Source organism: Apus apus, chromosome 8 (assembly GCF_020740795.1).
Source record: "Apus apus isolate bApuApu2 chromosome 8, bApuApu2.pri.cur, whole genome shotgun sequence".
Taxonomy (NCBI): Eukaryota; Metazoa; Chordata; class Aves; order Apodiformes; family Apodidae; genus Apus; species Apus apus.
The window spans coordinates 22,814,497-22,837,028 of NC_067289.1; the positions used below are offsets into that span (position 1 = coordinate 22,814,497).

Below are 22,532 nucleotides of genomic sequence, written 5' to 3' on the forward strand. Positions count from 1 at the left end.
TATGAGGACCTACATGTAGCTGAGTCCCATTCAGGATATTCAGTTTACCAACACTCCCATAGGATTACTGTCAATGGGAAAGTACTTCTCAGCTTCTTAGGATAGAGTGACATCTTGTGGTTTCTTCTTTTGACCATCATTGAAAAATAAAAAGTAGACACTAAAACCTTGAGTAATTTTTGTTTGTTTCTGGCGTACCACTAAGATCCTATTTGTTTGAGCTGATTCCCAGAAAGTGATGTTTCTGGTTGGTTTTTTTTTGTTTGTGTTTTTTTTTAAAGTCAGCCTAGCTCCCATTAAGTACATGTTTTACTGTGCTAAACAACCATCAAAAAGGCTTTTGCAATGTTAATGAACATTAGTGCTTGAAACCACAACAAAAACATACAAAAATTTGTCAGGTTGTGTTAGTATGAATGTAGCACTAACAGGGAAAAAAAAAAATCACTTTGTGCCCATGGTCGTGTAAAAGTGAGTGGTTCTTAGTTAAGGAAGTCAGTCTCCAGTGGCAGCACCACTACTAACAGGATTTGTATGGAGAGGACTCTTTCCAATCACAGCTCCAGGCTCCAGCAGATGTATGCAAGAACTACAATGCCAGCATCAGGGAATTGCATCTCACACTTCAACTCCATTGGCAGAACAAAAGGCTCTCAGTAGACACTGTCATATCATGGGTCACTTACACAGCACAACTACAGAAGTTTCAGTAATTTATTTTCTGATATAGCCTCCAGCACAAAATACAATTCTTAATTTTTTTTAAGACTGTACACCTGAACTCACATATGAGCCACTATTGACAAATTCCCCTTACCAAAAAAAAAATACAAAGACAAAATTATTTTGCTAGTTTTGTCTCAAAAAAGCAATAGCATCTTTGAAGAGAACACCATACAAAATCCAGATAAAAAACCACAATGGAATAGTATTAATATACCTCAATAAATTTGTAACAATACTTAGGATACTATCATTACTGAAAAACAGTATTGAGAGCTGTTCTTGTGGTCTGCAACTGAGATCTTTGCATAATCTGGTAACAAATCAATTCACATTGATGAAAACCAGGTAATTTTCAATTTTCAAGGAACATGAAAAGGCTATTTTGCATCGGTAAGGACAAGGAGAGTATGAAGTGAAATAACCAGTGTTTGCACTTGTTTCTGCTGGCTTTCCTATTTCCCTCTTTTAGGCAGTTCTCAGAAAAAGATCTGGAATAGGTTGTTCTGCATCATTCCACTCAGTCCCTGTGCTCAGTCTAACTGCTAGGGAAGTCTGTGCACTTGCCTGGTATCATCTATAAATACTTCTGACTGGCAGCTGTCCTTCCATAATTCCATACCTCTATCTTCAGTCCTCCCCTTGGTAAGAAACATCTATGCTGCAAAGAACTAATGCAAAGAAAACACAAAATTGGTCAGGAAGAACTTTCAATAGAGTGAAAATAAACATGATTGAGGGCTGTCATTCTGCTTTTGCACATTCTTCCAAATCATAGGGAACACTTAAACTGAGCCTGAAAAAAAGGAATAGCTTAAAAATCAGGCTCCCATACTGTTAAAACCATAAGAGGTCCTTGGCATATGGGTCACTTCTACAGACACTAGGTGATGTTCACAGAATCATTTAAAGATACAGAACCAGCTCCTGTGTAACTCCATGTCAAAGGAGCTGGTTTTACCAGCAGTGAGACTAGTTCCATTATGTTAGTAAAATTAGCCCCTGGCTCCTACTTAGCAGTACTCCCTTTTTTTCCCCCTGCTTCCAATCATAACATTTTTAGCTACACAGAACTAAAAGGACAAATTTTGTCTAAATTTGAATACAAAAACTGTCTCACTAAATCCAGACTACAATACACTAAGGGTAATAAGCAACACCAGCCCCCTATGGAGCTCCACTTTCCTTCTGTGCAACAGAACTGAACAATTCAAGGAGACAGGGCTAGAAATGTGTTCAAATGCCCTTTCTCCAAGGGACCATACCCAGCCTCCAGAGAACATCCATCACTTTGCAGTTTGAACTGCATGATTTGCACTGGCAGTATATAAAAGAGTGAACGTTGTGTCAAATTTTGGAGGTTCTCTTTGCATGAATAACTTTGTGAGCAATATCTATGCTGTTTTGAAGTGAATGTTTGCTAGAGAAGCCTGTAACTAAAATTCAGCCAACACTTATTTGTTCCCATAGAAATCAAAAGACAAAACTCCTATTGACTGAGAAGAAACCAACTTATTATCCAAAAGTTTGTATTTATTATCTGTTTCAAAGGACCTGCTCCTTTCTTTTCTCCTATTCCCTCTTACCTTTTTAATAACTTCTGTTCTTTTTGTATTTTGCACAACGAAGGAGGAAATAATTATATGCCTCTTTGGTGACAACTGGTACTTCTCTTGAAAATGGAAACAGCAACTAATTCCCCTCCTAATATTTATTTGTGGTATGTCTCATTCTCCTGTCAGTAAAAAGTTGAGGAATAAAAAGGGTTATATTGTTCCTTTAAACATTTATTAGTAGAATACTTTAGAGACTTAAAATTAAAGATTTTTTTGTTTGTTTTCTTTGAAAAAGATCATTCTAGATTCCTGAAGTGACATCCTGCAAAGCTTGTGTTAAAGCAGAGCAACTGCTTTGGGGAGAAAAATATGTGCATACAAGTGACATTACTATTCAACTATTTTACTTCAGTCACATACACAGCTATTCTACACTGACTAGTCTCAAATATTCATGCGATCAAATTTTATTGGCATCAACAGTTGTGGAAGGGGAATTGCAGAGTTGCATGCAGGTGCATTCATAAAAGCAACATTTTAGAATCACATGTGGGAGAGTTCACACAAAGTCTACCACAGTTATCTTATAGAATAAAATCCACTAGGCTTAATTTGTTCCATTAACTTTGATGAGACAGCACACCACAGCCTGTTTACTACTTTTATAGGAACAGATCACCATTTCCAGATGTAGTTCTTCAACTCTATAATAATTATCATCAAAGTTTGCCATTTGCATTATTCAGAGCTGCACACATTCTGCTCCTGTCTCATTGATCAAGTCAGTCTTTGGACTGTAAAAATAAATGACGGGTAATGGATTTGCAAGGTTTTTTGCTTTACAATTCACTAGAACAAGAAACAGTTGGTGACATGTACACAATTTTATTTTAAGGACACAGCAATCACAATGACAAACAGAACCATTATTTTAATACTGGAAGCTTTCCTCTGGAAACTGACTCGCACACAGTTAGATCTGAAAGCATTTTAAACAATATCTTGGGGGAAAACACAGCAAACCTTAAATATATTAACTTCAAACTTTATGTGCTTATTTCCTCTTTTTGGTAGCTGATGGCAGTTAAAGCTCTTCAAAGTCATGGCCACCTGTATTCATTGCTTCAGGGTGCATCACCCTTCCCATGAATAACACAGTACCTGTGGAAAAAGGGGGAAGGGAAGGAAAGATGTCAGAGCCAAAGGAGAAGCTGAGGTTATAAGATGACAAACACTAAGTTCTAGAGCACTAAGTGCACAATTTCCATGGAAACTTGTGTCTCAGAGAACTTGGTAGCCATGAAAGGCATGGACACTCAACTTAGTTTTGGCCAAAAAAACCCCAAACCCTGAGTTGGTATCATTCCTTGCACACAAGTGACCCTACCTAGCTAGACTCTAAGCATTACTGCAAGCTAAATGGTTTAATAAACATGTATATCTACAAAGGGGATCTCAGAGACAGAAAAAACCCTTCAAACTGAACCTACTAGAGTTTTCTTGTTGAACATGTAAGATACCACAACTCACAGACCCACATGATCTGTGGGTGTAAAGTCATGTTTTGGCACCCAGTCACACCCAGATGATTAGGCAAATTACAAATATGAAATTAAGGAATTAATCATTGCCCAACTTGCTAGTGAGTGCTGGTCTCATCCCTTGTCTGCCCCAGAACACTTCAAGAGCACAGCAGAATTATTCATAGCCCTAATATCTGTCCATTATGCAAATCATTTGGTACTGGGAACATCTCACTGGTCTAACTACAGGCAAGCTCTTATGGAACACGATGATTATGGATATTCATCAGGGCACTAACACTGTGTTCTCTGAAGGAAAATGGTGACTCTTCTACCCTGGTGTTTCAAATCACGTAATTGTGAATGTTTTTCAGGATTATGTCTGATTTTGGTGTCTTACTTGGAGAAACATTAGGGGGACATAGAAAAGCTCACTCTTTCAATATTAGGTATTATAAGACAAATTAAGGAAAATTCACAATACAAGGCCAATTCATAAATGAAAACAAGCTATTTTCTTTTGTACATTTGATGATGTACTGTGAAAAATGTGGAAGAGTTTGCAGTGTTCTCACCTGTTCTCCTGTTTCTGACCAAAAAGAAAAAGGGATGATCAACTATAACTTGAGGATACAGCACTGCCATTCTGCTAATAGCAATCATTCCTAAAGGAAAGAAAGAACAGAGACAACTTGTTAAATATCACTGCACATTCTCCTGTTCTTCATGAGATACTTGTTAAGCTCATCAGCAGACTCTGAAGTCCCACTCTCTCAGCACTAAGAGTCACCAAGAAATGGCATGAAAAATCTAATGGAAAATGCAAGTGACCTACAGAGGAACTGCATGTCTCTTCACACTGTAAGGATGATTAACAATGGAGAGTGGCACTAATTCCCAGGCTGGGGGAGCAGCTTATAAATTATAAGATCCAGAACCTTAAGAGGAGTTATGACTCCTGCTCACTTTTAGAAAGAAACTGCATTATATTAGACAGCACTGCTAGTGTGTTTCAACCAGCTCCAGGCCTGTAGTTAATAGTAAAAGGTAATTCTTAATAACTGTGAAATATGTAACAACTCAATGGGCTGATCTTGCAGCTTTTCAGTATGTCTTTAAATAATGCAGAGACTGAAAATAAAATTAACTGGGAATCAGGCAAAATTTGGGTTTCTTGTTTGGGGTTTTTTTGAGATGCATGGATTTCTCCAGGACATTATTTCCCAGTGTTCCACTTCTACATTTTCACTGCACTGTTGATAAAGACTCATGTATGTCACTGATCTCTGCCCATGTTAGTATCACAATCAAACCCTGTCAATGATATTCATGACAAGGGAAGTAATTCTTCCTCTCCTCAAAGAACAGTAACAAGTAGAGGCAATCAGAAATCACCTAATGATACATATTGGCAACTAATGTAAGTTCAGGAAAAGCAGGTGACAACCAAGTAAAACAACCACCTGGTCTCCTAGCATTAACAGGGGTCAACTATGTTTTTCCACTTAGCACTACCCATTTTGCATCTCTGTATATGAGCTTATTAAAATGCAATTGCAACAACCCTCATCTCCTTCTAACTATTCTGGATTTAAAATACCTTTGAATATCTCAATTAGCAGATCAAAAATTACTAACATGTAAGTTCCATAAAGAAAACACAAATTGCAGTCTGTGCCCTCCCTACAATAAGAAGCAAAATAAGGAAGAAGAGGTTTTTCCACAGGATGCTCAAAATTCTTTGTGAAACACACCACATTAAAAAGATGCTAACAACTTCATTTCCAGAATTCTCTTTTGAAAAACAGCATATCCCTGCTATGCTGTGTTTTTGTGCTATATCCTATTTAGCTTTCCTGGCTGTATAGCAAGTCAGTTTTACAAGAAATAACTAACACAGAATAACCAGATATTTGATTTAGTTCTGCTTTTCAGTCAGGTACCTGAGGCAGCTGCAGCTTCTGATCCTTCCTCATTAACTTCTATAAACGCCTTGTGAAATGCCTTTGCAAGGTAAAGCTCTTTGTTATCTGGAGAAGAAAAGGAAACATATTTCAAGTGGCTGAACAGCAAGATCCAAGTATTTTAAAAACCCCCAACCACTATTATCCACATTCTATACCAAGCAGGGAAAGATAAGAGCTTTGTGCACGGGAGTTGCATTAAAATACCTTCTGCCAATACCTTTAATAGCACCATTTACCTTGCTTAAAACTTGTAGTGCTCTCCTGCTTGATGGATATCAAAATAGCTTGTCACTGCCTAGAGCACCAGTATACTAAACAGAGTAAAAGACAATCCTTGAACACAGAATTTTCAATACAACTGCTGGGGAAAAGGCCTATGACATTATATGGCAAATACTTGTACACAAGGAGTTTTATTTCTGCATTAGGAGAAAACAGAATTCCTCCAGAAAATTCAGGTATTTTCTTTCTTTTTGTCATTATACTTAAAAGAAGCTGAATGCAAAGAGTTATTGGGAAAAACACCATGGAAGTAGGTTTTTCAGTCTTGTTTGTTTTCCATCCTTCACTGACAGTATTTTAATTTTGGATCAAGCCCCCTTCAGCTTAAGTCAGAGGATGTTTCATTAATTTTATCTGGTGACTAAATGATCAGACCTATTAGAACAGTCAGCACCTAGCAGGAAGCAAGGCACGTAACACCATTTAATCCATTTGACTAAGTTTCATCAGCAAGACATAACAAGGATTAGATATACATTTATTGTACCTGCATAAAAAACACAGTAATGACAGAGCACAACTGGGAGTTAAGAGAGTAATAAAAGCTCTCTCAACAGGGAGATAACACAAGCATGACAATCTAATCTAACCACCCCAGTGAGACAGCTTTACCATTTTGCATTTCTGATCCTTCCCAAAATGTTCAACACCAAAATTTTAGCTGAAGGCTGACAAAGAAGGGAAAGCCTGGGACTATTAATCTAATTGTTACTCATTTATTTTGACTTCCACAACCATAGCCAGTAGTTCCAATACTATGCAAGCCAAAACCACAAGAGACAGCAGTTTAAAATGTCTGTCCCCAGCAGATCTCACTTCTGCCACATACACTCAGAAAAACTGAAGTAAACCTCCTAGTTCAGCTGCTTAACTTCAATGTCAGCACCAAAAGCCCCAAATCATTGCCCTGGGATTGTGTGTAGTGAAAAACATACGAGACTGCTTAATATTGTACTCGTTCTAGGCTTCAGTTCCAAGCCTTCAGTAATGGTATCTTAAAAGCTAGGATAAAGTTTCCACTCTGCTACTCTAAAACATGGGACAGGCAGCAGCATCTACTCATCTTGAACACCAAGCACAGTTCTCACTGCTTTTGTCTCCTCAACAGTTAACAGAAAGTCCATCTGAAAACAAATGTGGTTGCAGTTAAAACTAACATGACCTTTAAGCCTCAAGTATTACCTGTAAAAAAAAAATCACAAGCTAACTAAAACAATACAGTCAAGTGTTAAATAGTCATCCCCTAAAGCTTCCATTCCATTATGGACACATTAAGACTCAAGTTTTCAGAAAACATTTTAGAACAAACACTGGACATTCAAGAAAATTCACTTAAGTGAGATAACGGAGAGCTACCTACGGCAACAAGGGTGACAGATACATGCACATCCTGCTGTGCATGGCTCACATGAGGTGTGTGCTGCCTTTGTAAGCATCTCAGTTAACAGGATTCTTAGCAAGTTTATTGGTCATTTCTGCAAATTCAACCTTCCAGGCAACTGTTTTGCTGTCCTTGTTTGAGCCCCTTTCAAAGCTCTATTGAGCATTTGAGCTAAACAGCACATACCAAAGAAACCTATAGTTCTGTAGCCTTCACAGAAAAATGATGGTTTGGAGCTCCTTATCTTAAATCCAAATACATTTCAATGCTTAACAGCAGACAAAGAAATGCCCACTTAGGCTAATCACGTACTTCAATCACTTTTTTTTTTTAATTACAGCCCTTAAGCCTGCTCCTGTGACCTGTAACAAACAGTACACCCCTTTTTTTCATCCTGAATGCTTTATTTTGTGTAGTGCGGTGGTGCTTATGCTACTGTGAGGTGTATTTCTGATGAGAACACTCAGTATCTTAGAAGACTATCTGATGAGCTCATACATCCTAGTTCAGACAGCCTAAACATTAACATTTACCAACAGGTTTAACAGTTGGCCCACTTGAAATATATTCAGGATCTGGGTATTAAAAAGAATGAACAACATTGTTGACAGAAATACATGAAGTGCCACTGCAGATGAGACCAGTATGCCCCATCAGTCTAGCACAATGCTCCAGCTTCAGAATGAGATACAAGATGCCTTACAGATTAAAACTGCAGCACAACTTCCCAGAGACAAATATGCTCTCACCCAGCATGTGCCTTACATCCTAAACAGAGTTTCCAATCCACAGAATGTATAGAATGCCTTTACTCAATGTAGTATAGATAGTTTTGATTTACTTTGAAGCTTTTTTCTTTTTTACCCTACCAAACAGAAGACCTCAAGGAATACCTGGCAAGGATCTCTGTGGTTATTATGCTTTCCATAAGAGAAGTGCTTTCTATTTGCTTTCAGTTTTTTGCCTTTAACTTCCTTGGATATCTTTGTCCTTGGGAGGTGAAAAAAGCAATTCCACATCCCAAGTTACTTTCCTCAGACTCTTCTCTTTACATTGCCACTATCACATCCCTCTCATTCATCTCTCTCTGAAGTGAATGAATCTATTTTCATATGGAAGCATAATGTTGTCACCTAGTGTTCAAGCATTCTTCTCTTTGCTCTGTTTTATGATTGCCAGATCACTGACTGCAATACTTCAATATCATACACATCTTTTCATTATTATACATCTTTCTTTTATGGCTTTCACTGTGAATAAGGTGGGGCTTACCTGAATATCGACTACAATAACATTTTTTCTCTAGCAGCTTCTTTGAATACGGATTTTCACGGAAACCAACATGACTGGATTGCTAACATTTCAGAAGAGTTCCATGGAGATTTAGTATCAAAGTTGAAGCTTTCTGCAGGACCCTAGCCTAGATACCCATTAATGAGTGGGAGTAATGGAAGACTTAATTCTCAGTACATGACTCCGTTAGCACCACATTTCACTTGTTATTACACTCCATATGCTTGCAGACTCCTACTCACAGCTGCCAACTGGTTGCTGTGCAAATCCCATATAAAAAAAACATGCAGGTTTATTGGCTTTTCTAGCTTGGGTTAACCCAGAAAAATTATATCTACCTCAGTAAAGCCTTTGAGGGACTACTTACTGCAGCTCTTCTAACAATTTATATTGTGAAAGTAAGTCATGAAGGTTACTTAGCTGCTTACTGAAATGCAGGTCACCTTGAGGTTAAAAGCAGTTATTATTTTATAATACTTTAAATGGCAAGAAATAGAATAATTGGAAATCGAAGGGAACTTTTACTATTGAGATTAGTTCAAAGGTAAGTCCTGGGTGCTGTTAAAATACTCAAGTAGTTTACGTGCTATGTAAATTATAAAGTCTCAAATACCGGAAGTTCTTTCAAGATTATTTTGAACACCTGATGGAATCAGAGATGCAAGTAAAACCTGGAAATGTCTTTTGCTGAGAGTCAGAACACATGCAATTAAACAGCTAAATAGGAATGTTCTCCTGCTCATCTGTGTTAACTAACAAAGAACTTACTTTCTGCAACAGTATATTTAAAATGTGCATCTGGATTAACACTTCCCTTTGGTTGGTCACAATCCAGACATCCCAGAAGGCAAAGATGACCCATCTACTTCCATTTTTCAGATTGAGTGCAAAAAGCAACAGATTCTAAATATTGAAAACTAAGTCTGTAATCCTGTGATTTGATTTATATCCACTAAACCCACATAGAATTTCACTGAACTCAACAATCTGTGCCTGGATCTGATTACAGGATTAGGGCTGTTGTTGAAATTGCAGGCAGCTTTCCTTGACAATAATCCAAAGGCAAGAGCAACAAGAGAGGGGGAGAAGAGTATTTTTAAACACAACAGAATTTATTTTATGATTTGTATATTCCCCAAAAGTGTCCAGACCAAAATTTTGAGTATGTGCATTTAAGGTTTCATGAAGTGCCAAGTTTTTTAAAAGTGCTGATGCTGACATGCATATAAACTTCTGGCTTCAGCTTCCCTGTTACCTGACAACACTCAGGTATTTGCAAGAGCAAGCTTTCAACATTTTTTCACAATTTTACATCATGAAAATTAGAAATAGAAAACAATCTGTATTTTAAATACTTAAAATTTCATCGCATTACCACCAACAGCAGGGTTTTCATTAAAGACATTATTTCAAAACCATTTTCTTATTCATAATTTATGACTTTTCATCACCTGGTGGCACATGCCTTTAAGTGAAGAGCAAGAATGTTACAGTAAGTCATGAATTCTCACTAGACTTCTCTACATCACTTACTAACTTAACCTTTAATTAGCAGAGAAGTGAATTCAGTTATGCAAAATATAATAGCTTGATTTTGTACAGTAAAATTGTAAAAAATATAAAACTTTAAAGATATGTGATTGCTTTCAGAGACAGACAACTAAGAACAGTTACATCAGCCAAGGAGCCTTACTAGGCAGCAACCCATGGAGCAGAAACCTACAGACAGGGGCATATAAGCATAAACTTCAAGAACAATAACTGAAATGTCACACTGGCATGTGCTTCTACAGAGAACGAGTGGGTTTGCCCAACTTCAGACCGTACTGAATACACTGCTTGAGTGGCTACTTTTGTTAAGTAAAAATGAAACAAATTCTCAGGCAAAGATGACCTAAATACCACCTTCTGTGCCACTTTCTAGGAGATATTAGGAGTATAAAAAAACCTCATTTCTACCTAAATTTCTAAATGTATTGGATATTTCAACTTATGAAAATAAAGCGTTGACAAAGTATTAGAATACACAGCATGTGTGACTGAATTGCTTTTATCTCAGAACTCCTTCTTTCCTGTGCTGCTTCTATAAAGCAGGTATCTGGGGAGTTGACTAAATTGTACAACAGCCTAATGCTGTGAACAGTCAGTCTCTGGAGACAAAAGATGACAACTCTCTTGCTGTGTGAATCCCATTTGCTCTAAGGTGGATCTGCCTCTTGCACAGTATTAGAGTGAACTTTCTTAGGTCAAAAATCCCCCAACTCCACACACACCTCCTGATGGATTTCTTCCCTGGCCCAAGTGTTTGTGCAGTGAGAATGCTCACATTAAGCAAAAATCCCAAAGGATCAAAAAATTGCTCTCAGGGTTGTTAGCCTTTGTTTTGTCTTGTATACAACCACTCTGAAGAGCTAGTTGGTTATCTTTAGGTGATTTTAGTACTTCTTCAAATACCCTGAGAGACAACACAAGAACCTCTTACCAGACATGGCAGTGAGGTCAGCACTGCTGCTGAACAGCTCTGTAATTCCAAGACCTCTCCAGACATCCTTCAGATCAACTGCCTGTTCAACTCTGAACCTGAAGAACATGGGAGAAAATGACAAAAAGCCCAGAATGTAAGCAGAATTATTGTTATTAGGTTAATAGTTCTAGGTAATGACAACTGAAACACGGAGGTTATACAATGTAATGTAAAATAAGGGTTATGTAAATTCAGGACAAGTAGAACAGCAAAAATGCTTACAGACAAGTTACAAGTTTACTTTACAAGTAGATCTTTTTTCTAATGCAGAAGCAATCAAAAATATGCTACTGGAATATACAGACCCTGACCATAAAACCTCAGTGTACAATGATGCAGTATCTAATATAAATTGTTATTTTTTATAAAAAAAGGCTTGTTATAAAACCTGAACTTATTTGTACACATACTAGAATAGAATATCAAATAATGCAAAGGACAGCACAAACTTCCTATTCAGCTGTTGGCAAAGAAGTTGTAGGAAATTAAGGAAGAGACTCCTTTTTTATTTAGACAGTTTAAGCAAAGACTAGAAGTTATGAAAATGAATATAAAGCATTTCTGACTCAGCTTCTAATTCCTCTGATGACAAAATTTTAATTGGGTTTTGATTATGAGTAAAGAACAGGGAAAACAAATAGTTGTTAGCACAACTATGAGTACAACCTGGCAGGATTTCAGTTTTAGCTTGCAAAGGCATGTTCTAGGCTATGTTACTGGAAGGACAAATTGAGATTAATCCTGAGGGCAAGATTTTGGACACAAGCTTGTTCCATTTAGAAAGACTTCTTTTCAAACACGATACAAGTTATGCCTGGTGTCAGTAAGACAAAAAAAATCCATCAAGTCCTTTACGTATGGCCAGAAACAGACTGGACAGATGGAGAAACAAAGAAATACATGAGAATATTAATAACAGCCCCAACCATAAAATATCAGAGTCTACACAAATCACAAGAGACTATTTATAAATATGGTTTTTATGGATGAGTTATGGGTTCTCTGTAGAATGACCAAACAAAATATTAGTGGTTTACATTATGCTAACAGCTACTGGCTATAATTGTCTAACACAAAATACATAGTCCATGAGGTGTTACAGTTTCTCCAGCAAGCCACTGTCAGAAACAACTCTACAATTACACTGCAGTGCTCAGTGAAGGGTCTTACCTGTGCTAGAACAAAAAATAAAATGTGCTTCTGTGTGATTGCTTGTAATAATTCTTTTTCAGGACTAACAAGTCTTTGACTATATGGAGGAACATGTTCTTTCTAGCACAAAGTATAGGTCAAAACTCCGATGAGAGTTCTCTGATCAAAACAGCTGATGGAGAGCTGAGATCTATGATCCCTCAGCACATATAAGCCTTGGCAGCTTGAAAAAGAAGAATCTGGCTATCAAAAGACAACTAGTTAAGAGTCAAGTGGATCTTCCTCATTTATATTTACACAGTATGAGAACAATCCAATACATAATCTACATTCTTAATGAATGCAGAATGTCATTAGAAGCTGAAAATCTATCATGGAGTAGGTATTAGTCATTACCCAGAGAAGAATTTAATACAAGTTAAAATAAGCACTGGACATAGTTCAGGATCTATAAATCACTGGTGGCACCAGATAAATTTCAGGATATGCCTGGAATAAAACCACAAATTGATTCTTGTGATCTAATTGTTTTGGCAGTTCTCAAAAGAATCAGAAGATCAAAGATTTATGTACTCGAGGAAGCTTAGAGTGTTCTGGCATATTCTGCATCAGTCAAGGTGGCATTATTGTAGTGAACGAGATGTAGACAGAGGAGATGACCTGAGAACAGCCAACAGCATTGGCGGAAATGGAAACGTGTCCCGTTTCCTTCTTCAAGGGGAAACATCACTTCCTTTCCTCTTAAAAAGCTATGGATATTCACACTGGTCAAAAACTACAAGCAAGGAGCTCACAGGCCTTTCTGCAAGATTTTAAACTTTAAACTGAGACAAATCTGCATGTTGCTCATTCATCCAGATTTCCCACTGGCTTACAGGATCCAGAACTAGACATGAGTTTTAGTATCACTATACAGTTGTAATCTAAGTCCAGATCTATTTTGAAAACTTCAGTAAAAACCCTAAGATGAATTAAGACTTGATTCCTCACACCAGAGTTAACCAGAGTTAAACAGTACAGAGGTCCTGCCTGTGCACATTGGATAAATGCAGAAATATTTCCTTCTGTATTGAAACCATAACATTCTGAAATACACATCCAACTGTACCTGCCTTAAAAACACGCAGTAAAGGCAAATTAATGTTAAAATGCATTTTATACAAATTTCAGAGTGGCATATTTTTCCCTTGTTGGGCTTTTACTTCACCAAAACAAGTATTAATTAGTATGTTAGTATTAGATTATAATTAATATTAAGCTTTTCAAATAATTTAGCTATCAAGCAGCAATGTCACACTCGTAAAGAGTATCAGGATAACACACTAGCAAGAAAAGTGTGCAAGAAAAGCAAAATTTGAGGTCACAAATAAGAAAAACAACTGCAAAAAAAGCATTTTCTCCAACTGCAGGGGTCATGGCTCTGCCTATCAGCTGTTAGCCAAAGCCAAGAAATGAAGATGTGAGTTAGCTCTATATTTACTTTTACAGTGTTTATTTGTAAAGTCTCTCTACTTCCTACATATAAAATGCAGACCAAATAGCTGAACAAAAATGCTTCCCTTGACTTCCACCAAAATGAAGGATAAAATGAGATGTTTAGGAAGTAGAATTACATTGAGAAGCCAACAGTTCTCTGGAGAGTTCAGCAGAGAATCACAATATCTTTATGAAATGTAGGACTTACACAACCATTAGATTAAAATGATGCAATTATGTCATCAACAGCCTCCCTAGTTACGTTTCTGAAGCTTTAGGTTCTGGATAGACCATTAACTTGAGCTAACCATACCAGGCCATCTTTTTTCTATTTTACTGAAAAAAAAGATGGCTCCATCTTGTGCAATCCTTCTGAAATGCTGAATTTTTCATTAAGTCCTTAGACCCTCAGGATCCACAGAGCCAAGGTTTAGGGTACACTTCCTAGTTACACAACTGAAGTGAACTCCAGCCTAGTGTGTTTCATCCCAAAGATTTTAATTTCAAAACTTACTAAGAGTTCTAAATGAGAAAAAGCAGGAAATTGCAGGTTTTCAGATTGGATCTAACACATTACATTCTGCAGAACAAAACGCAAACAAAGGGATGGCTCCACTGCTTGAAATCAACAGTGTTCTTGTCTGGAGGACAGGCCCTCAGGATCTAATTGCTGTTTTAGCCTAGTAAGCAGCCTACAACACAAAGCTACCAGCTGATATCAACTGCAACATTTTGGTTGGAATTTCAGCTAGGTTGTCCTAGGTGCTAGAACTAGTCTGCATGCTTTAATAGCCTGAAAACCCATACAACTGCTCTGAATATGTGAAGCAAGGCAGGTTGTGATTCCTTCTCTGACAACATCCTTCTAAGTCAAGGCTAAGCAGGGCTGCAGAAGTTGGCTCAGTGTGCATTTCAGCAGGACAGTTTTATGTTTCTTCTGTGATTGCATCACAGGAACAATCAGCACTGGCCCATTCCTCAAGAAAAGGGGACTCAAGAGGGCATGTTCAAAAAAGAGAATGTCTGGGGGTTTTGGGTTGGTTTTGGATTTTGTGGGGGTTTTAAAATTTGTTTTTCTTTTCCAGAAAACAACCTTCAGCTCAAGAAAATTACTATTTCAACACCATCTAAGGCATTTTTAAGTTACTTTAAATGTACAAAAAAGCTAGAAGGCCATTGCAGAGAGCGAGACATACTAGAACAATCCCTAAGAGATCTGCAGACTGTTGCACTGTTGTTAGGTACTAGTTTCTCCTATGCTCTTCAAATAATTTATGTTAGAGAGACAGCTTTGCAAATTAGATTCATGGTCTGTTTCGCTCCTATGCAAAAAGTGGATTAAAATGTTGATCACTTTAGTCTGGGTTAGGCTGCAAACAATGATTTGAAAATGAAAATGAGAAAGTATAATTTAACAATTCTGTACAAATCTCTCTTTTGCTATTAAGAGGAATAATACACAATTTCATTTGCACAAAGATAATGCAGACAGAAATTGGAAACTTGTGATTAACTCTGCTTTGGTAGTCATTCAGGTTCTATTACAAATGTGTAAGCTTAAAAAATGTTCACTTCATAATTGGATAGCATCTATCAGGACATAAAAATTTAATTTTATTCCACTGCTGCTTTCAATTTCTCAGTGGACAGAGCCTGCAGGCCACATTTCATAACGTGCCTTTCTGAGTCAGAGCATAAAATATTTATGAAGTGTTTATTTAGAGCATTGATAAAATCCTGCAGATCACCACTGAATCCTTAATGGAAATCCAACACCTTGGGAGTATACAATTAATACATGCAATTTCTGCAAGGAAATGGCAGTATTACTATAAGTAATTTCAAGTTAATGATAGTTATCTTTTATAACCTGAAAATACTGAAGGTAATTAGTATCTTCTTGCACCTGTTTGGCCTTTGTATAGCGTTAATTCACAAGTTTTTACAAAGTTCTTTGAGGTTCTTAGATAAGACCAACAGGCATGACAACTAGCCTGAGGATGGAATAAATCAGGACATTTTATGACCACACTAAACCTAAGCCTCAAACTCATGTTTCAGAACACGGCTACAGACAATCCTGGCATCTCGCCTTTTGGTTACAAGCAAACAAAACCTGAAACTACCTCTATAAGCTTAATTCAAGTCATAAACATAATAAATATGCTTTCAATCACCTTCATGTATTTACCTTTAGCTACCTAAGCCTCTTAAATTCCGAAGCCAGCTTTCACAGATCCCCTGTGTAATCAATGAGGAGAAACTTCTGTTGTGGATTTCACACTCTAGAAATTCTTTGAGAGAAGATATCTAGCTTCAGCACCTGAAGCATAGGCTGTGAAATGCTCTGCTTATAAAAGGAAAGCTTAAGGGCTGGAAGAATCCTCATATTTTACTTCTCATTAACATCTAGGTAAGGTTTGCCCAAGACTGCAGGAGAAATAGCCAAGGAGAAACATCTGTCCTCCTGTCCCTAGTGGACAGTTAATGCTAAAGCTCCTGGGACCTGAGGCTCCAAGAGAAAAACACAGGAGAAAAAAAAAAAAGAAAAAAAAAAGAAAATCAGAGGAATAATGTACAGTAGGTTGTTCGTATAAAACCTGCAATGCAGCTCTTTGCTGCTCTCCTTCTTCAAAGGAAATGCTACTTAAGGAAGAAACTCTTACTATGGGACAGAGAAAAACAACCCTAAAATGCTGCAGTTCCCTCACCACTCTGACACTCAGCGTAACAGCTTTACAGAGAAGTGGAAAACCATCTCAAGTAGAATCAGAGCATGCTGACAGCACCATTCCATCTCAGCCTAATTTGTCCTGACTAGCCTCATTTTATTGTGCTCAGCTGCAGATAGCTTCTTGAAAATGGTCACTTGCTTGGAGAGGAAGCTGATAAAACTGCTGAGATGCTTGCCCTGCTCTGTACATGTAAAATACAGCAACCACAACTCTCCAAGTCACCTGAAAACAAGTAACTACTTTAATGATTAGAAGGATTCACTACAGTTTATATTTTCTGCTGTCATATACTTAGAATACAGTGCCACAAAAGTAGAGTAAGTAGTGACCCACATCAAACTTGGGCAATATTGTTATATAAACACTTAAACGAGGCCATTATGAATCACTTGAAGGATGTCATGAACCAACTACACATTAGTAATTACATTTAGTAGTAAATAATTCTGTTACAAAGTCATGTGCAGGGTAAGGATGAAAAATATTTGAAGGTAGATGAAACAGAATTCTACCAAAGGTAGCTAAGCAGTACATGTGAGCAAATACACCGCTGAGCACACACAGCTATATCTACAAAATAAATTACAATAGTTTTATTCCTTCTGGTAGTAACATCTTGTTATTTCTCTAAGGAAGAAGAAACCAGGACTTACTAGAACTAAGAACAAGACACAATTTGACCAGAATTGCCTTTCAAATCTCAACCATTTGTACCTACAGAGACAAACATCATTAGAACTTCTAAAATCAGCAACACAAATCTAACTAGGACCTATATGAAACATTTTAGCTTTTGTTAATTCAGACTTGGAATATTTCTGTAACTCCTTATCCAGTTCTGCAATACTCTGAACATGGTTCCTGATGATGAAATTCTGCTTTCTGGAATTTATGTATGAAAGGGATGCAAATGCAGTGCTCACCTGTTGTCCAACCAAGGTCATTCTGCACTGCACATCCTTTCTTGTTAAAGCAACCTTCAGGTGGGTGCTATGTAACTGCAGACTGGATTAAAATGTTCCATGCACTCCAATCAACCTGAATGCTATCTTCCCCTTTCTATTAATATGAGAGCATATTCTCACCTTGGTAAATACACTTCCACTTTTTGCTTCTTTACAGAATTTGCCCATTCGTTAATCAACGAGGCTTTCAGCAGTGGTTCCAATGTCACCAGTGGAACTTCCTGCCTGGACAGAACGATCATCATACTGATCTCATCTCCCTCGTATGGTATTTCCAGAACTTGATAGATGCCACCTGCTTCATTGGAGCCATCACTGAACTCTCCTGCAAGAGAAAAACAGCCACCACGAAAAAGCTATTAGAAGTATTTTCTTTCATCTTCACTGTAGATCGAGGAAAAACAGGAGGCTAAAATTAGGCAGTTTTTACCAGATACTTGAAGTAAAAATGAACCTTTTCGTTCCATATGAAATGTATAGTTGTTTCTTCCTCACAGGATTTGAGGCTTACACACATCTGATTTTTTAAAGAAAACAAGCTTACACAGTCACGCAGTCTGTAAATGATACTTCTGAACCTATTACCTAACTTCCATTGGTCAGACAGAGAAGTCTAAAAGCTGTTAAGGCTGCCAAGACTCATGGAAATGGGCTGAGGTATTTTTTCATGCAGGAGAGATAATTTTTCAATTATGAGACCAAGCCAAATACTGGCAACTGCTAAAGAACGTGGAACTCACTTGTAGTTGAAACCCAAGATAAAAACATCATTAGTTCTGCTGTTCCAAGAACCCCTGTTTTACCTTTCTAAGGATATTACAACAGTAATGAGCAAACATTATCAAATTTAATATTTAGCACAGCACAAGAAAAAAATTTTAGTGAGAAGCAGGACTAACTCAAGAATTATGAAGAGGTTAAATATAATGGATAAACATTCTGAAATCCACCACGTGGCACCCAACAGGTACCTAAAAAAGTAAATCAAGAGGTTATTACAAACATTGCTATCTAGTTATAACACACAAGCACAAACATTACAAAATTACATCAAAATCAGAGTCTCTTCATTGGACAAACACCATATTTAAAATTCTGGGTGAAAGAACAGACAACAATACAAATTAGTATTGCTGCAACAAGCCTATTAAGGGAAAGCTGATTAGCTTTCAAGTACTAAAGCTCCAACTTACCATAGTAAAACTCTCCCTGCTGGTACATCATTGGAATCTGCACTTCACTTTCATCATCTTTAGTGAAAGAAAAAGTTCTTGTATTTTCAGGTCTGAACTGTGATTTCCAACTGCCTTTGAAGTAGATTGCGTTGATGAGAGCCAAATGAGTTAGAGCACCAAAATCTCTTGCAGACACAAAATCTTTGATCATATCTAAGAAGAAAACCAACTGTCAGTCTGCATGTCAAATTGAGCATTAAATCAAAATTTAAGACAGCTCGAAACATGCCGGAAAATAAAAAGCTGTGCTAACATGTAATTTCCAATTCAGATGTCCCATTACATCTCAAATTAAACTGCTAGTGTTTTGTAAACCTAAATCACAGTGTAGGTGCATAAACCCTTCCACTGAGTACACGTTAGTCAACAGTTTCTTAATTGCTAGTTAAATATACCACACAATGAAACCAAGTGGAAAAAGGGTCACCTAAGGAATGTTTACACTGGTGCTTTAATACAGTTCAGCACTATCTGCTCAGGGTCAGAACTTCCACAAACTTTGGCTCCAATCCAAAGAAACACTTACATGGGTGCTTAATTTAAAGGGTGTGAGTATGCTCCTTGGAACTTCACTCGAGCTAATTCTGAAGGAAGCTTTCAGTTTCTAATCAAGTAATGTCCAAAAGACACTAAAAAAGAGAAGTCCTTAAACAAGCTAAGGACTAATCATAACCCCCCCCCCCAACTTCCTAGCATTTGTTCCACTGACATTAGCCATCTAAAAGCAAAAGAGAAAAAACATTCAGCATCTGCTATATTCATGGGAGATACTTCAGCTGAGCATGGCAGCTGCTTTGCTCCTACTCCTTACTAAGTCATTTACATGAGAAAACAGCCTGTTACCTGCTTCAGCTCATCCTCAATGGCTTGCTGTTCTGCAAAATAATGTTGAGTTTGTCAAATTTGGTACACTGACCAGATTTGTCACTATTCTTGAAGAATTACAGCCTACTTCAGATAGTTTTTTTGCTTATTTCTATGCTTAACTGACATTGCAAAACAAGGTGTTAAACACATTCCACCGTCTGATTATTACTTCACAATCTATTGTTAAAAATACTAATTAATGCTGCTTTCTGGAGCATATGACACTGACTAAGTCGTGTGAAATTTCTGTATCATAGGGCAGTATTTCTTCTGGGTTGCTCTTTGTACTTCATTCCATCTAGAACTTCCTTAGAAACGAGATATGACCCCAACTGCCTCACTCACTTCTCTGTGGTTGAGAAATAAAAAAAAAAAAGGGGGAAAAAAGAATGATTTTTTTTTCCATTTGCATTTTCAGTTTTTCCATTTCTCTTTGGTACCTCATATTCCCTTACAGCTTTCAGCTTCATCTTGTTAATACATATTCAGAATTTTTCTGGCCAGAGAAACCTTTCACAGTTAATATTTTGTGCTCTGAGCCTCCCATCATGCCTAACTGGAATTGGAAACCTGCCTGTCTTGTACCCCTCTCCTAATGAGAAAATGAGCCTCCTCCATCAGAGTTGGCAGGCAGGAAAGAATGAGATCTAGTGGTCAGAGGCCGGGCTGAGGACCTGTTACTATCACAACCTAATGCTAAAAGACCCACAGTTGCTTGTTGGCTCTGCACAGCTCCTTACAGGGCAATGGCTACCAGCCCAGTCAGCAGGTATTAAGCAGGAGAACTTGTTCTTTCTAAAAGAGAATTCTACTTTTCCTTCAGACAGACATCATGCTTCTCTGAAAACACTCAATCTGCTGCACCACTTATGTATTTCTGCAGCTTGAGATACAGGGCAGAATTTATTATGAACATAATAGCTGCTGTTTCCCCTTGGAAAAAAACAGATAATTTCCAAGTGGAATAAAAGAAGTGTATTTCACTTTGCTGCCATACACTTCCATAAATCATTATGGATTCTTAATACTCAGACTACTTGGTCATGTGTTAAGACCTTACAGGGGATTTTGATACCTTCACATTTAGAAGGCCATGATTGATGTTACAGCCAGAGCTCTGCTGAATCACTCTGAAAACCTCCAGAGTGGTCAGATGACACAGAATGAGATTATGCTTAGAGCTGTACAACAGGGGACTAACTTCACTCCCATGCCTTGAGACTCTGCATGCGCTCAGAAAATGTCATATCTTTGGGAATCCACGAGTGAAGCAAGCACATCATGCAGACCTGAATATGCATATTTACATCAGCAATTCTGTGCTTACTCCCTCGCTGCTAATTTTTGTTGTGAAACTCTGTTGACAGTCTTCCTAAAATCAAATACACTCTCAACATGCTATCTAGTTTCCTCACATTGGAAAAGATAAGATTTATAGGGCCTGATTTTGTGGTTCAAGATGATCCGTTGCATTCCTTAGTATTCTATTTCTCAGTTCCTTGTAACTATTCTGAGTTCCTCAGAACTGGTGATACTCCACACATTCAAAGCACAGGTCAGTAACTCCTTTGTAGACAACTTACCTGCAGTTAGTAAAAGTACTTATTATTTTCTTTTAATACCAATAACAGTATTAAAATATTATTAAATGCCTACCCTTGAAACACTCTCCTTACATAAATGTTACAAGTACTTTATGATAGTAAGACAGGGGAAAAATTGTGTACACAGATGCTACTATATGATTAGCAATGCTAATATGACTTGCTATAGATCATGCCTGCACAAGAAAAAAGATAATTTCACAAAGTGCTGATACTGGAATTTTTATAGGAGAAGATACTTCAGTCTCAAATGGAACAGACAGAAGCCAAGGCAACAACTCAAACACACTGTATAACTTTGGAAACACAGGCTGCAGGAAATATATAAAAGAATCACAATGACTTACTGTTGGTATGATTCTCCACCCACTCATTGATGTGGGTAGCTACAGCTGCACTTTGGCTGAAATCTATATTTTCTACTTCAGCTTTAAAGTATTTTTTCACCAACTGCAAAAATTTGTCACTGATATGAAATCCATTCTGCACATAGAGAGAGTTAGCAAGATTCAGAACATAATGACTTTCTTCAGTAGATGCCATATCAGAAAGGTCCTTTAAGAAGGTAAACTCTTCACCTGAGGAAAGAAAATCAGATTGTTTCAGAAAAGAAACTTATTCCATGTTTTTTCTGCTGGAAATTCACAAAGACATTAAGAAAAAAGAAAGTGTTGGGTTTTTTTAAATAAACTTGTTTCTAAATCTACACAGACCTTCAGATCTGAAAAAACAATCTACCAGCAGAATGTTATTCAGAGCTTATTTTTTCTACTACCTATAATTAGCATAACTAATGAGACATTTTAATTCCATTGCAGACAATGCCATCAATGATAATTGTTTCAACAACAAAAAAATTGAAAAAATTATTCTTGTAAATCACACTTCTATGTCTTGCCACCACAAACACTTAACAGAATAGTTATTACAACCTAAAAGGCAGTTGTTAAAAGGAAAAACAAACTTCAAGTCTTGAGGCTAAGGACTTGACTTCTCCACAGACTTTTCTCTGTGAAAAACATGTCTAAAATTTCACAGGATCCTGTGTGAGGTTGTGCAGAATCATTTGCATTGTACTGTTGTGTCTTCTACCTGAAGCTGAAATTTCTAATTTAATTTAAAAAAATCAAATGGAATGCAATGATATATTCCAAGCAGAAAAATATTGGAGTATATGTGCAAGAACAGTGTATGGCCCAGCTCAAATCAACTGCATAATTTCTTCACTTATAGCTAAGGGTTAATTTTT

At 37.2% G+C, this 22,532-nt stretch overlaps 1 protein-coding gene across 2 annotated transcripts in view; it reads right to left on the reverse strand.

Moving 5' to 3' along the window:
- Positions 1 to 3,148: 3,148 nt before the first annotated feature.
- SERPINI1 (serpin family I member 1) overlaps positions 3,149 to 22,532 on the reverse strand; it is a 45,153-nt gene continuing 25,769 nt past the window's right edge. For both annotated transcript variants that reach the window (XM_051626040.1, XM_051626041.1), the window contains exons 3-9: positions 21,631 to 21,861; positions 18,771 to 18,965; positions 17,698 to 17,902; positions 11,208 to 11,305; positions 5,746 to 5,832; positions 4,378 to 4,467; positions 3,149 to 3,440 (exon numbers count right to left, since the gene is read on the reverse strand). In XM_051626040.1, the coding sequence (XP_051482000.1) occupies positions 3,364 to 3,440; positions 4,378 to 4,467; positions 5,746 to 5,832; positions 11,208 to 11,305; positions 17,698 to 17,902; positions 18,771 to 18,965; positions 21,631 to 21,861 (983 nt within the window). In that variant the 3' untranslated portion in view covers positions 3,149 to 3,363. The remainder of the gene's footprint in view (positions 3,441 to 4,377; positions 4,468 to 5,745; positions 5,833 to 11,207; positions 11,306 to 17,697; positions 17,903 to 18,770; positions 18,966 to 21,630; positions 21,862 to 22,532) is intronic.